The 15,562-nt window shown below is 39.4% G+C and overlaps 1 protein-coding gene across 1 annotated transcript in view; it reads right to left on the bottom strand.

Annotated features, from left to right (window-relative positions):
* The window catches only part of GSK3B (glycogen synthase kinase 3 beta), a 151,519-nt gene that overhangs the window by 52,107 nt on the left and 83,850 nt on the right, over window positions 1–15,562 (bottom strand). Inside the window, exons 3-4 of the mRNA XM_080340922.1 lie at window positions 14,989–15,072; window positions 2,521–2,631 (exon numbers count right to left, since the gene is read on the bottom strand). Of these exons, the coding sequence (XP_080197048.1) occupies window positions 2,521–2,631; window positions 14,989–15,072 (195 nt within the window). The remainder of the gene's footprint in view (window positions 1–2,520; window positions 2,632–14,988; window positions 15,073–15,562) is intronic.

The raw sequence follows: 15,562 nt of genomic DNA, 5'->3' as shown, positions 1-15,562 counted from the left end.
CACTTGCCTTTGCTGAATTTTATCAGATTCTTTTCTGTCCAGCTCTCCAGGTCTTGCTGAATGGCAGCACAGCCTTCTGCTGTATCAGCCACTCCTCTCAGTTTTGTGTCACCAGCAAACTTGCTGAGGGTACCTCAGTCTCCTCATCCAGGTCATTGATGAACACATTAAACAAGACTGAACCCAGCAGTGACCCTTGGGGAACACCACTAACTACAGGCCTCCAACTAGACTCTGCACTGTTGATCAGATGTTATGAAGCCAAGAGCTTCACAGGGCAAGGGGAAAATGGTCAGCTGCTGGAGCTACACACTTCTGGCTACACAGAACAAAATGCTGCTGGATACAATTAGGGCTGTATTGCATATACAGTCAGAAAGGCATGGGAAGCCCTGTTTCTATGTAGACAACAGGCTGCCAAGTTATTTGCCATCTTTATTGTGTCCCCCACAAGGTTCCATTTAAAACCAAGCTATAGGCATTGTACCAGAGATACAACTCTATGCTTTCCTTTTCTAAGCACATTATTCCACAGTTCACCACTAATGGGTCTGTAAAACCAGGTGCAATTGCTAGATATTGATATGAGGTCACACTTGCCTCACTTTCACCATTATCTTTGTCTTTACACTTTCTGTCTTGTGTTTTGTTGTTTGTTTGTGAGGAAGGTAGAAGCCAGAGGAGAACTGCTTGAATTTTGGCTCTAGGTCTTTAGTTTTCATATTTGTTTCTGAAAACCACAACTCCACACAAAGAAAAGCAAACAAACATGTTTTTTGAATTGCCTGCTTTAGACACATTATGTATTGTGCAAGTGAATTGCAAAATAAATGCAAAAGACTGCTCAGACTTGAGGAGTCAAGTCAACACATGTGGGATTTAGAAAGCGTGCCCTTCATCTCCACACAGCAAAACCAAAATTTCCAGGAATTTCTTACAGCATGTTAAGTTACAAATGAAATTTAACAACAAGGTTACTAGAAAAGCTTCCCTGCAGTTCTTTAACAATTTGTCACCCAGGGAAGAGTAGCTCTCTGCCTGCTTAGGTACAAAACAGAAGTGAACAAATAGGTATGATGTGACCTTTGTGTAGCCAAGATGTCTGGACAATTGCAAAAGCTTTGATGACATCAAGGTAACATGATCCTTTTAAATGCAGGAGTATGAGAAAGGCTTGACTTTCCAAAAAAATAAGAACAGCCTTCCAGATTACCTGGAACTGGAAGTCCTAAGCATCCAGCAACATGAAAGAGCTGAAGCAGAATTTTCTCTCAAAGTATAAGTACAATTTCTCCCAAGTTCCCATAATGATGGGGATTAGGTGCAATTAGTGCAAGAGTACTGACAAAAGATAAACAATTTATCAAAAACTAACATATTTTGAGGAGCACATAACCTGAAGACACACTGTTCCACCAACAGACCACAGTGACCTTGCAGTACAAATTGTTATTGGATGATAAAATGTTACTGGATGATAAAATTCTGTGAATTCTTAAAAACAGGCATCAGTGCTGCCTATTGAGAAGACATGCCCTTTACAATTTTTATATATATGGTTATGGCATAACACTTTGTTATTGGAATAATTACTACTTGTAGTTTTCTTCTTAATAACTTTCACCTTCTTTCAATCAAATTAAAGGTGTTTTTTGCTTGTGCTTTTGTTGTTTTGGTTTTAAGCGTATCCTCACATTAAGCATTACACTTTTAAAGAGGGATTTGGAGAAACCAATACAAATCAGGAATATTTCTTGCTGATTTCTATTTAATGTTACCTGGATGCCATGTTAATAGGTTTTTGTCATGTGAAAGCATGATCATTCACCAGTGTGTGGATTGTGGTCACCACAATATATGAAATGGAACTACAAGACCCAAATGGGTCCCATATTTGACAAAAAAGAAGAAATTTTATTCATTTTAACCACTTCATAAAAGATGACAAAAGATGCAGACAACTTAAGTCAGGTTTTGAGGCTACAATGTGTACACAAGCATCTTACACCATGTAGGTCTTCAAGACAAGAGCAAATAAGCTCCAAGTGGGAAAAAATTGTGCTTTTCATGCCCACAACAGAAGCACATGAAGTCTTACTCATATGCCAGGAAAAGGGAAAGGTAACAGATAAGAGAACATTATTCTTCCTGACATCCTCTTTGAGTTCCTGACCTTTGTACTATTGTGTCTTCATCACGTCAGGAAACTGAAGCTGCTAATCTGGCTGGTGTCAGCCTGTACCTAAGATGCTTCAAAAACAAAACACTCCCCCAGCTTGGTCTCCTCCACCTATTACAAGAAATTTGTACAGTGAGAAATCCGGAGTGGTTGTTTTAAGCCTCTAGCTTCTATTCTTCCTTTGCCATAACAAATAATAATTCTATTTTTCGTTTTTTGTTGCCTCAAGAGGTATGTGCTCCTAAAAATTCCAGAAGATTAATTATGTCAGTAAAGAGGCATCTATAAAGTCTATTCCTATGGTATTCTTCTTCATCTAACCACATCTGTCAGTTACCTACCTTGACATAAATCATAGGGAGTGTCTGTTTGGCCCGACTATAATGTCTGGCAACTCTGTATACTGTTTCAGGAACATAGTCCAGCACCAAGTTGAGGTACACCTCATCTTTCTGAAAAAGAACAGAGAAGAAGAAAAAAAATCAGCAATGGATTTGAAGCTTGAAGTACAATTATAGCATTCATAGAAGTCAACAAGATGAAAAAGCTGTGGGCATTTTAAGTACAGTCTTAGTGGAGTGTGAACTGCTGTGCTACTGTTTTTTCTTCAGGCTTTGCACTTGTGCACTAACACTTGTTTAAGGTCACAGTAATGAATCTAGTGTCCAAGATAAGGCATTTTTTGATTCTAAATGGTGACAATGATATAACAGTTTTGCCCAGTCAATATTTTCATTAGGAGATATTTCAAGATGACATCTGGATCATTATATAAAGCAGTCTATTAACTCATTAGTCCCTTACCTGCCAAAACTCAAGAATTGCAAATGTAAAGTCCTAAAGTCACTTCCCCAAAACAACACATCCATAAAAAAAGTTTAAAAACTCTGCATCTTTTAGAAATGTTACTTTGATCTTACTGAATTGCTAAATATTACTGGATTAATAATATGTATTAACCATTTATTGAGAGTAAGTCAGTGTTAACGTTTGTAACCATTCAGTTTATGTGTATTTAGTGTCCCAGTTATCTCCAAATGAAACATGTGAACCTATTAACGGCAAAACAGAACAAGCCAAAACCAGACTCAAGTACTGCTTTTAATATCTAGGATCAGGTTAGAGGTCCATGAATGTACCAGAGAAACAACAAAAGTAGCTTTTTAATAAGGTACTTTATTACAGAATATATTAGCAAAGGAGAGAAGGAACAAAGAGGAATTAAATGACAGTACTATAATCACATAGTGCCTAACTGTGGAATTGAGAATTTTCAGCAGTAAAACAGGTCTTAAAAAGACTTCTGATATTTCAATGCAGTCTTCTGTGCAAATCCTATCAGAACTGTGAATACATTTAATGTTGAGGGGTGGGTAAAATTAACTATATCAACCTGAAAAGTTATATTTGAAAGCTAGGTGAATTAATCAGAAGTAACCTCTCCCACGTTTGCTGTATTAAGAGCTAGATCTTTCTATAGAGAAAGAAAACACAGAGACTTTACACGGACGGAAAAAGTAGAGAACTCCCAGGTCTTCAACTGGAGTCCCTTACCAGCAGGTTCACTGGCTATCTGTCTTAATACCTCAGAACAGGTTTCATCTAGCTATAGCAATTTAACAATATTACTGTGACTTAACACACCACTTCAAGCATGGAGTGGGGTGTGTAACTCCCACAGTGCCCTGTTTTACTTACCTGTTTCTGTCCTGCCCCAGCAAAGAGCAGCAGTCTCCAACAAGTAAAGAAATGGTACATGGTAACACACACAGAAATACACATCTTCAATACACAATTAACTGCTGTTTTTGTGAATTGTTAAAGACTCAGAATTCAGGATCTCTGTTCACCATTTTTGCTAATAAATGCTTTTATTTTCAGGACATTTTAAGAGCTCTTACCAATACCTCCTAATAGAACAAGTCACCTTCCAAGGCCCAGCCTACATCACTCTTCCCTACAAAAAGATGTTCTTTTTTAATGTCATTGCTTAAATGACAGCAGTAATAGCACCAGCACTAAACAAATGCCAATGGTCCACAAACTTGTATCTGCTCTTATGATATTTCTGCAACACAGACAAGAAGCAGCTGTCACCAAACCCCAGCCTAGGCTGATGCCTCTCCCAGTGCTATCCCAGGAACTGGGAAACAACATGAAAGAATCTGAGGACCAAGCTGGAAAACAAACTTTTTGAAATGGCTGAGGATGGACAACTACCACCAGTGCAGAGGAAACACCAGATGTGCAAATGTATCCAAGAAAATTATGTACTTGTATTTCAGCACTTTCCCTTCTGCAACAAGAGAAGCTCTTATTTCCCTTGCTCTCAACTTCAAGCCAGTAAAAATCCACCACTACCTCTTCTTAGGTCAGAGCTTTCAAGGTATTAGTTCTGTACTTTTAGTAGAGAAAATACATGTCCTGAAAAATGAAAGTTAACTTATGCCTAGTAAGGCAACCTGTATACCAAGAAAGAAAACAGTCTCATGAAGATGAATTCTATTTGATTCAGTGTAGATATAACCTGATGAGTATGTTGAATGCCTGTCTCTTGGAAGATGGGAAAGTCTTATTGGTAACAAGTCAGTGTACAGAGTATAGTTACTGAGGTTGATTACTTTCATTCAAGGATTCATGTTCCATGTATCAAAAAGACTCACATGAGAGACAGGAAAAAAGTGAGTAGTAATGCAATCATAGTGATTTCAAAAGGAGACATAAAACAACACATAAGATCACTAAATCCTGTCTATGCTGCTTCAAAACACTGGATTTTGAGAATTACAGAACTCTAGTTCATACTATCTTTGCTTTTCTCTTCTCAGTTTTTTGTTTTGTTTTATGTTCTGTTGGAAAAGAGACTAATTCAATGGCATGACATGACACATGCACAAATGAGCTGGAGAGATGGAGGTTTTGTATTCACCTATCAATGCTTATGAGTTTTGATGCTACCCACAATACTTGAGCAAACGACATGGATTTTGTGTGGTATTCCTCCTGTGGAAATGCATGTCACACTATCCCCTAGAACATGAAGGCACACAAACACCCTTCCTCCAGCCAACAAACAAGTTTTGATGTACCACTTGATGTAGCCAGACCTTTAATATGAAACCATAAAGGCAAGGCTTGTGGTGTTGGCTATATAAGCAGCTACATATTCCACTCCTACCACAAGCAACTGACACTTGAGAAATACTCTAAATGACTAATGGTTTGAGCGTTCTGACCCACCTCCTCCTGATGTCACCTGGCTCAAATCTGATAAACACTCAGAATACACTGTTCAAGAGCCCTTGTCTTTCTTTGCGAGCATGAGTTGGATGAAAATAACATCCAAGTTACCTTGATTCCTCCGAACAAGATTCGGGATGAGTTAGAAAGCAGTCATGGCCTGACAAGCTCGGAGGATGATGTAACTTGGATTGCCTACCTCACGCGTTTCTCCTAAACACATATTTTTCCAGTGACCCAGATGTATTGCAATAGAAAACAGGGTTAGCTCGAAGAGCTTGCCAAATGAGGGCAACTGCTTGAGGATCAAGCAGGAAGATCAAGACTTATCTTTCCATTACAGGAAGCCTTTTTCAAACCTCACCATGTATTCCACATGTGACTTGTTTCCACACTGCTGTTTCAAAATCGCTGGGCTGGGAAGAAACCAAGGTAATCTAAGTGTCAGGAGCACCTCTGAAACACCTCTACAGAGAACAGGAAAAGTCCAGAAGACTTTTAAAGTCCAGAAGACTGTATAAATGACAGAAAGCAAACAAGATGTCACGGAGTAACTCACTTCTCCTTACAGACACTGGGATTAAATAGATTATTAGCTTTCCTCCACAGGTGAATGCTTATATGCATCCAAGTTCTCCTGTGCATGCTGCTAAGATTATGACCACGTACTCTTTAAAATAAAAAAGGGAGAGGGTAGGAGGCCAAATCCTGAAATACAGGATCAATGTATTTCATTAGGGGTTTGACTTTAGCAACGCAGCTCATGCACCCGCAATTGCCTAATTTTAGAAGCTGCTTTTTGTCACTTGGCAGATAAACCCTCAGTTGATAAACACTGCTCCAAAATGAGCCACCACAAAACAACCACCACCTTGCCACTGAACCATTCCGCACTACCCAAGAACTGATAATTCAGGCACCACTTCACTTTGGTTGAAACACTTCATGTAAATAATTACTAATACAGACTATGTCATAATAGACATGAGAAAGACTAGAACACAAGAGCCAAAACATGATAACAAAATATTTTTCATTTATCAGAAACTGGAGATAAAACAGGCAGCAAGCACAACTACTCTAGCACATAAGCATTACACATTACATGGCTGAAGACTGAGCAAAATTGAAAACATTACCCTGACACAGGGAAGGCTGCATGGAGGTCTCAAACTCCACTTTTAGAATTCTTCTCCCTTTAAGTCTACATAAGTAATCTGCCTGAAGCACGATACAGCTGAGCTCAACTGTGGTCAATATAAAGGAACAGCTATTGAATTAAAAGATGTACTCTCCTGGATTGTTCCTTGCAGGGAAAGTACAAATACTCCTTCTCTATGATCCTCCCCTGTATCGACAAATTCCAAGTTAATCCTGAGTGGTTTCTATGGGCCTTCGTTATTTTTTAATTTAAAATGTGCATGTATAAAACTGCAATCAACATCAGGAGAAACAGCTGGACTGTGACTATTTACCACCAACAGAATGATGGAAGCAAGGGAGGTCATACATGCCAAACATCAGACTGAGGGCAAATGGAAAAAAGTCACAGGGTGTAATCTGAAGAGTATGCCAGCATCTAGCAAGATGTCAGAAGTTCTCCTAAACTGTCAGTCCTGTCTGGAATTCAAGGAAAAATTTTCTGGGCATCATGTACCATGATACAAAGGTTAAGAAACTATTCTGGGTGTTCTTTCTTCTAGGGTGAGTAAATTTACTGATCAGCATTCTGAAAAAGCTACTAACATGGTCATTTCAGTTTTTATCTCCTGGCAGATCAGTAACAGTGCAGTAGTGGTTCTGGTGTGCTTCTTCTGCTTTTATATTCGCCCTCTCCCTCCCCACTCCCCCGCCCCATAAAATCCCTGATGATTTAATTGAGCTGGTTTTCAGATGGATCATAACAGACCCCATGTGATGAGCTGTATGAGCACAACTGGGAGGAGATGAACAATAAAGGAGTTTCTTAAACTAACTTTGTGTTTGGAGAAATAAATATGGAACTGCACTCTGAAGAAACTCATTTTACCTGCCTATTGAAGCAAAAAGGACACAGACAAGCTCTGAACCTAAAATTAAGGTATATGACTCCAAAATGCACTTCTCCTTATTGAAATTATCCCAGGGCACCAGCATTGGGGCTATACAAGGTAAATAAGCCAGTTAGTTTACTCAAGGGGATCATGTTTTCTTTACTATATGACAGCACCCCAAAGATTATGTTTCAGAGGTAGGTGCTACACACAGAGCTATTACTGACAGGATGGCAACTACAAAAGGGTTCTGCCAAAAACCTCTGAAGGATTTAACTTGGAATTGGAAAGCAAGAAAAAGGATTTTAGCATTTCACGTGGGTGATTCAGAGTACATTATTTAAACACTGGAGTGTCAGCATGAGGTGAGATTTCCCCTTCACACAGGTTTAGCCATCTTGATTTAGACAACATACAAAGTTCAAAGTCACACAGTTTTTGCCCTAGATTCAAAAAAAGTTATTTTATGTTTTCTTAAAGCTACAACCAGCACATGCTTTGTACCTCCTTATCAAGCACCAGAGACCCACCTTCCTTGTCTTATCTTAAAGGCTGACATAATACATTAAAGACAGACTTTAGACCCAACTTCGAAGACAAAGCAAGAATTTGCAGCCTTCCTACTCCAACCACTGAGTAGCCATGATACACTGGAAAAATTTGAAATTGCAAGAAATGCTGTAGCTGACCTTATTCGTATGAAGGAATGGTGACATCCAGTGGCCACCTATGCCTGTTTTAACTTGCAGTTTACAACCACAACTATTTCAAAATAGAGCTGTGGCAGCCACCAACATAAAGTAAGCCTAGCTGCAGTTTCACACAGATACCTCTAGGGGGTTAAGAGCAGTTGAAGACAACTTCAGTGTTCAGAAAGATACTTTCTACTAGTACTGCAAATATTAGGCAAAATACCTCTTTTCCTACGCCCTCACTGTTCATGACTGAGCTTGAGAACTGAGACCTGTCCCAAGACTTCTGTTCCTATACCTACTTGTCAAAACTTACCAAATTTTTCTGTATTGCTCACTACTCTTCGATGTAACAGTCTGATATAGGCAGGAACTGTCAGCTGTGATGGTTGCCTGTAGGCAGAAGGAAGAGGTCCAGCCTCCCAATATAATTCAGATTTAAGAATTTTCCTGTTTTTTTTCCTAAAACAGTTTGTTTGCTTTTTTTACCTTTGGCCACTGAAAGAGTCTATGTTCTTAGGTGATGCACTAAGCTTTTCCCCTTCATTAAAAAATACTTTTCTGTCATAGTTTTTCCCCTCTAAAGGGAGACTACAGTAAAGAAAAAGGTTCACTCATTATGAGAATTTTGGGAATCCCTGCTGATTCTTGTTTAATTTTATGCCCTGTGAAGTTCTTACGCTTTTAGCTGTACTTTTAAGGAGAAATATTTCCATGAAGTTGGAAACAGTTGCCCAAAATCTAAAAGGTGGGATTGATTTGTGATCTTCGACACAGGTGATCTTTGCAAATTTGAACCAGAGCTCCCAAGCAGGGGCTGTGCCATATAAGCTGGCAATAATTCCGTTTGAAGATGAAAATGAACAGATAACATTGGGATCACTGGGCTGTCCTGCATACCTTACCATGAAAATGAAAAGCAGAATCTTTGGAGAACTACTTTTTTGCCTGTACACTATCTTCAAGACCAAGTGGAAATTTCTGAATATATCAATGACTACAAACTAGGCAAGTAATACACAATAACAGTTCAAACTATATGCCTGCCTCAGGACAAACAACACAAGCTGCTTTCCCAATGGCTATCCAACATGGAAAGATGAGAGCAGTGGCTGGAGCTGGTAGAGGAATGACTTGAGAACCCAAGAGTAACTATAACCAGATGTAGTGGACGGTTCCTCTGGTCTAGAGAGAAACCATGAAGCGTCCCATTGCCACTGCACTCCTCTACGAAATAGAGGTTCTAGCTACTGCTGCCTACTCTGCTCTTACAAAGCTCTACAGCAGGCAGACAAAATTGCTATTTCCATTAACACAACCTACTCAAAAGCAGAGACTGCTTATAACTACAACTAAGGAAATTCCCAGCATGTTGTGAGCCCTAACAGCAGTAACTGATAATCATTATCTGATGACTGGTGCCCTTTTTGAAATGAGCTTGGCAGGCCTCAGGCAAGGACTACAGAGATACCAACATCACAAAACTCCTCATAATTGGCATTAATTGCTCCTTTGTTGACAGCACAGCAGATCTGCCAAGGATTAAACGGATCGTAGCGATTAAATTCATCTCTGGCGATGGCCCTTCAGCACATTACTAGGCTGGTGCAAAACATTCACATAGGCTCTGTCAATTTGAAATTGGGCTCAAGGCTCTGTTAATTGAACTTTCTGTGCAAGAACATTTTTAAAAGCAAACACAAAAAAAGAAACCACACAAAACCCCACAAGTTCAATTAAGAAACCAAATGGTTCAGGTACAAGTACTTTGTTTCAACAGGGAACAGAATGCACAGTCCTTACATGAGGACTCATCTGAACACTGCTGCAAGAAAGGACAATGATGTTCATGCCTCTTTGAAGGTGAAGGATATTCCTCCCTAACAGGGATATGAACCTTGAGAAACACCAACTGTTCAGCAAAGCCCAAACTTGCAAATCAGCCAGTTGCTCCCTTCTTCCAAATTTCTCCATTGCAGTTTAATATACTGCTGCTGAAGCACATGTGAGATAGTGCACAGCAGCTTGTCGATGCAGCTCAGCATGTATCTGCTTCACGTTTATTTTAAGCCTCAGTCTAAGTCTACAAGAGTAAATTTCCATCCTGAGTCTGCATGGACTTTTGGCTGCATGCCCTTACAGCTAAGGTTAAGTAAGACTAGAAATCAAGTAGAGCATGTGGAAGGACCAGCTCAACCTCCAAAAAAGAGTCAGCTATTATTGCCTATTTGTGATCTCTCTGTGCTTCTACATATGCTTTCTTTGACTCCTCTGAATACCAAGCCACCTTAAAGAAGGGGGAAAAAAAAAGTTATATAACCAGAGATGCCAGAGATGCAATTACTCAACAAAAACTACATTTACTTTACTTGTATAAGATTTGATTCGGGGGGGGGGGGGGGGGGGGGGGGGGAGGGGAAATCTCTCCAGTGACTTCTCTTCCTCTTTTAGGCACAGATATGGATCAAACTCTTAAACACTCAAAAACATCCATATCAGAAAACCTGACAGTTATGAAATACCACAAAGAAAGATCTAAACCAGAAATAGAGAAGAAAAAAGTGGGGGGAGTGATTAGAAACTCATTTCAGGTTTTACACAGCTGAATAATTTTACTCAGCAGCCACTGATTTCAGAAGTTGTGCTATAAAACATCATGGAATACTCTCAGCAAAGCAGCCAAAGGGATTATTCAGTATGTCCATGTCCAGTGTACCTTGGTGCATAGCTCAAAAGGTTCTTAGCAGAATTAAGCTAAGAAGGACAGGCAGCAAGACCATCTCCCTCTGCTTCAGTAAATCAATGTTTACATTTCTATATCATGCTAAATGCAAGGCAGTCCCTGAAATTAAGGAAAAGTAGCAAAAATTAAACCAAAAACGTAAGCATTCCTAACACAGTTCAATCTCCCAGTGGCAAGCTGACAGACAAACCAGGAATCTTGTTTAAGACTATATCCTGAGGCAAAAACACAAAACTATGAAAACACAGCAGAGTTGTCTAGCCCTATAATCCTGCCCATTTTCTCCATGGATTATCCAGAAACCCACAAATCACAGAAATAAAGCATGGAAAAGACTTGTGACTACTTCCACCAAGAGAATCTTCCATACACAACTCAGCCAACTCTTTGGTTGTTTCTCCTTCCCCTCTGGTTCATTCCACCAGTTAAAATTACACATTTCGGACTACTGAAAAGCAAATTACAGCTATGAAAGTAGTGCCCTGCTATCAGATCTCATATAGCCTCAGAAAAAAAACCAAATCAGAATTAACTCTGGCAAATCCATTAAGGAAGAATCTTCCAAAAAACTGGATTAGCCAACAGGTCTGACAAACATCTGTAAACTTAGAAAAAGAATGAGCCAAGGAGGAAATAGTTTACAGAAACAACCTGAATGCCAAGCCTGTCAACTGTCATAATATATATTGCATGCTCTCTGAGCTTGCATTTACGTGCATATATACAAACACACAATCCACCCCCCCTTCCTAGAAAGGGTATACCTATATAAAGGCAATACAAATTCAAAGATGCTCAGACAAGACAGAGTCATCTAGCCACAGAAAAACAGGGAGGGAGAAAAAAATATCAGTCAAAACCTCACTTGATCCAAGATTTCCATGCTGCTAAGGCTGGATTGCTTTTGGCAAAAGCAGGAAGGAAGTTTAAGCAAATGGGAGACATAAAAAGAGTTCATTGAAAGGAAAAACAAAGACAGGGAGCTCAGACATTTCAAACAGTTGCATGGATTGCCCCAAGAAAAAGTTAACAGGGAGCTCCAAATCACTACAAACTAGGTATGACTTTGATGAAACTAAGGAACAGTCTTGCAAGCAAGTGTTATTTAGAACTGTTTTTCTATTTGATGCTATTTTCTGTTGTTTGCAGTTTTCTAATCAAGAATTAACCTGCCCGTTTTGCTACAATAAAGCCAGTTTTAAGGTTGGCAGTGCCTAAAAACACCTAGCGATTAAAATGGCTATTAGGCACATGGCTTTCAAAGAATGCTAGTCTGACTGGATTTGGAGAAATCCGTTGAGGTACCTCTAAGCTGAGACATACTTAAGCTTCTCAGATATTGGCCAAAAAAAATCAAAGAAAGAAAAGTCTCTGGGCTTAGAGACACTGGTGTCAAGCACCAGGAAAGAAGGGAGAAGTTTAAGGAACACTCAAGTTGGAACAGATCACAGCATGAAAACCTTCATGCAAGAAAATGTTTGATATACAGGGATCAAAATTAAGTTCATTGGTGAACTATTTCATTAAAGGGATCTGCAGTATAATAGTCACCTCTGAAATTTTCCCATCACTGCTAGACTTGAGTTAATTAGCCTGAACACAGACTATGGCAGTAGACTGTTAAGTTCTTCATAAAGACAGACAACAATTGCAAGCCCCATTCATCACAATGCCACCTCATCTTCCGCTGTACATTCCCTGGATTTTTACCTTACTCTTAACATTGGACTCGGCTTCAAGAATCACTTTATATCAAGCTCTGGGTACCTAGATAGCATTTAAATCTGCAACTGCTTCTATATGTCCTTTCTGGTTACCAAATGGGACCTTACACTTTTCTCCTTTTTCCTCTCCTGACCAAAGAGACAGCTTGATTATGAGAGTGATATGAAGGAGAAGATGTTATTGCTTCCCAAACTGACAAAAACATGAGAAGAAACATTATTCTTCCTTCCCAGATGAGCTTCAGAACACCAACTTCCTGCTCTCTGGAGCTTTTCCCAAACAGCAGCCACCAAACTCATACACAGTTCTCTTCACATGCTGTCACCTACATGGGAAGACTTGCAAGGCAATAATCTATCGTTTTGTATTGAACCGCAAAGAGACCTTGCAACCTGAATTGCAACATCACCCTGCTGGCTGGCTGCACCTTTGCCCTAGGGACTGGTTCACATTTGTCCCATTTTGCAACAGGATAGCACTGGAAATCACTAACACCCAGAGCAGAGGCATGAAGAGACAAGAGCAGAAATTAACGTGAAAGTAAAACTTCCCACTGAAGCATTAAGAATCACTGGTCACGGACAGAGACCACATTTTTAAAAACAAAACTAGCATTGCCAAGAATCAGCCGCGTGGAGTTGAAAAAGCAAAGTGGAAAATCCACTCTCAAGCTCAATTTCAAGTTAAAGATTTCCAAAAGAGCTTTACTCAAGTTACTGTTACACAAAGACTCCCAAAAACAGTTCTCTGGGAAGTTTTAACACCCCCACTCTTTGCAGGAGGTTTTTGAAAGCCATTAGGTAAGGCAGTTGCCTTCTGCTTGTCTCATGAAATTCTACTTCAATCCCAACCAAGTTTCAAGCTGCTTAAAAAAACAAACAAAAAAGCTGAAACCAAGACCTCATTCACAGTACTTTCCATATTGTACTCATGTTGATGAAGGTTAGCTGCTAAATGAGCATAATATAGTTTAAAGAACTACACTGCACTAATAACAAAACAGCAATGGCCACGTAACACTGGAAGTAATTACTATCATCAGACAGAGGGAGGGAAGGGAAAGGGCTGATCAAAACAAATAGTTAAAAAACTAAATCACATTTCTCGTTGATTCCTGCAAAGTGGTTTTGCAGGCTTTCCATAGGTAGAGGCAAGGTACAGGGCCAGGGCCCCCCAGGCACCTCTCGGGGAGGTAACAGCTCCTCCAACTATTCCTCTGTGTACTGCATAAAGCTGCAGCAACCTGCCACCAACAACTTCTCCTGGACATATCTGCTCATTCGCTTGCTCCAAAGACCATGAAGAGGGTGGAGTTGCCTCTCCCATTCTGCTGACCCGCTTTGTGGCAGCAGCAAATAGCCTTTAAGTAGCCATTAGCTCCCGTGTACAGCACTACAGCACTGTGGACACGTGTACTGGCATCTGAAGACAACTAAGGATGTAATCTGCCCTAAAAAATGAAACATCATAACATTTTATATAAATTATCATATAATTTATATAAATACGTAGAACTATATATAAAAGATCACAGGAAATTCGGATGGTCATCTAGCCCATTTCCCCACTTCAAAGCTTATGTTAACTCCAACATGGACCAGAAAGACTTTTTTTTTTTTACTTCATGGATGACTCTGCTTTAAGCATGAGGTTGGACTACATGCCATCTTCAGGTCCACTTCATCCTGAATTTCCCTATGATTTGCAAAATGCTGATATGTACATATGGAAGCTGTTATAAATTCACATTAGAACAAAACCTTGTAATGTCTTTTTTAAAAAAACCCAAGGAACTTTTATAACTAGACTGAAAGAAAACACAAATGACATTGTCTACTTCTTGAGGTTTATTAAATCCAGCTATTTGCACCTTCAGAAGCAGAAGTGTTCTGACAAATGCTACAGTCATGTGCTCATGTGCTTTCCTCTGGACTTTGAAACTTGGCCTGTACACGGAACAGATGCCCAAGTAAGGAGGACATAAACATACAAAGACTGGGTCTGGGAAAAATCGCCGAAATGTTTTAAATCTAGAATGCTTAACACTGAATCCTAGGAAATGTATCTGCACATGTAGAAAGGTAGTTCTAGAATGTGCAAATGAAACCTGGCTGTGCTTCACTAAATGAAGAAAGAGATGATGTGTATCCAAATCTGTTACGCTCTTGTGCTAGTAGTAATAACACTACCCCTCATGGACCACACACTTCCATGCTGAAAGAGATACGTTCCAACATGATCTGCTGGGCACCACCATAATATTTTTCTCAATGTTATCATGTCTACCATCTTCACACTCTTGTGTCTAGAAATTCAAACAGTTCAGTTATACCCCAGATGGTTACCAGAAGACACCTCATTGTTTTTCACTCTTACCTTCTCTCCACTAGAGTAGAAGAAATAACGCAATCGGACAATGTTACAATGATCCAGCTTTCTCATAATCTGGAGCTCTCGGTTCTGAAACAAGAGAAAGTCAAACAATCAGGAAAATAGTTTTCTTGCAAAGTTAGAGTACGGTAATGAACACCTTAATATACACATACAGGGTCTGACAGACCTAAGAAACAAAAGAACAACTAAAGTTGGAAAGAGGCATCAGCTTTCACACATTTATTAGTCTTTTTCCCCATCACTTTATCACTGAGAAAAATCAACATCTTTGAGTACATTTTTCCCTCTAAAATAAAGGTCCACAAATCCATCATAGTATCCAAGAATTACCTACTTACATTTCCAAAATTTCAGCAGTTAAAGGCAAGAAGGCATCAACTTTCCATTTTTATATTCTCATCTTACTACAATACACTGTATCAGCCAGAATGGTTGGAAGCCTATGCCCCTTGAATACTGTAAAAATAATGTAAACAATGTAAAAGTAAAGATTTCTACCTACATGCCTACACTTTTCCACACTGCCATTCTCTTTCCAATACCAACAAAAGGTACC

The sequence above is a fragment of the Nesoenas mayeri genome (assembly GCF_963082525.1).
Source record: "Nesoenas mayeri genome assembly, chromosome: 1".
In the NCBI taxonomy this organism is placed as follows: domain Eukaryota; kingdom Metazoa; phylum Chordata; class Aves; order Columbiformes; family Columbidae; genus Nesoenas; species Nesoenas mayeri.
Note: the sequence above shows the minus strand (reverse complement) of the source record. Positions and strands in the feature narration are given on the sequence as shown.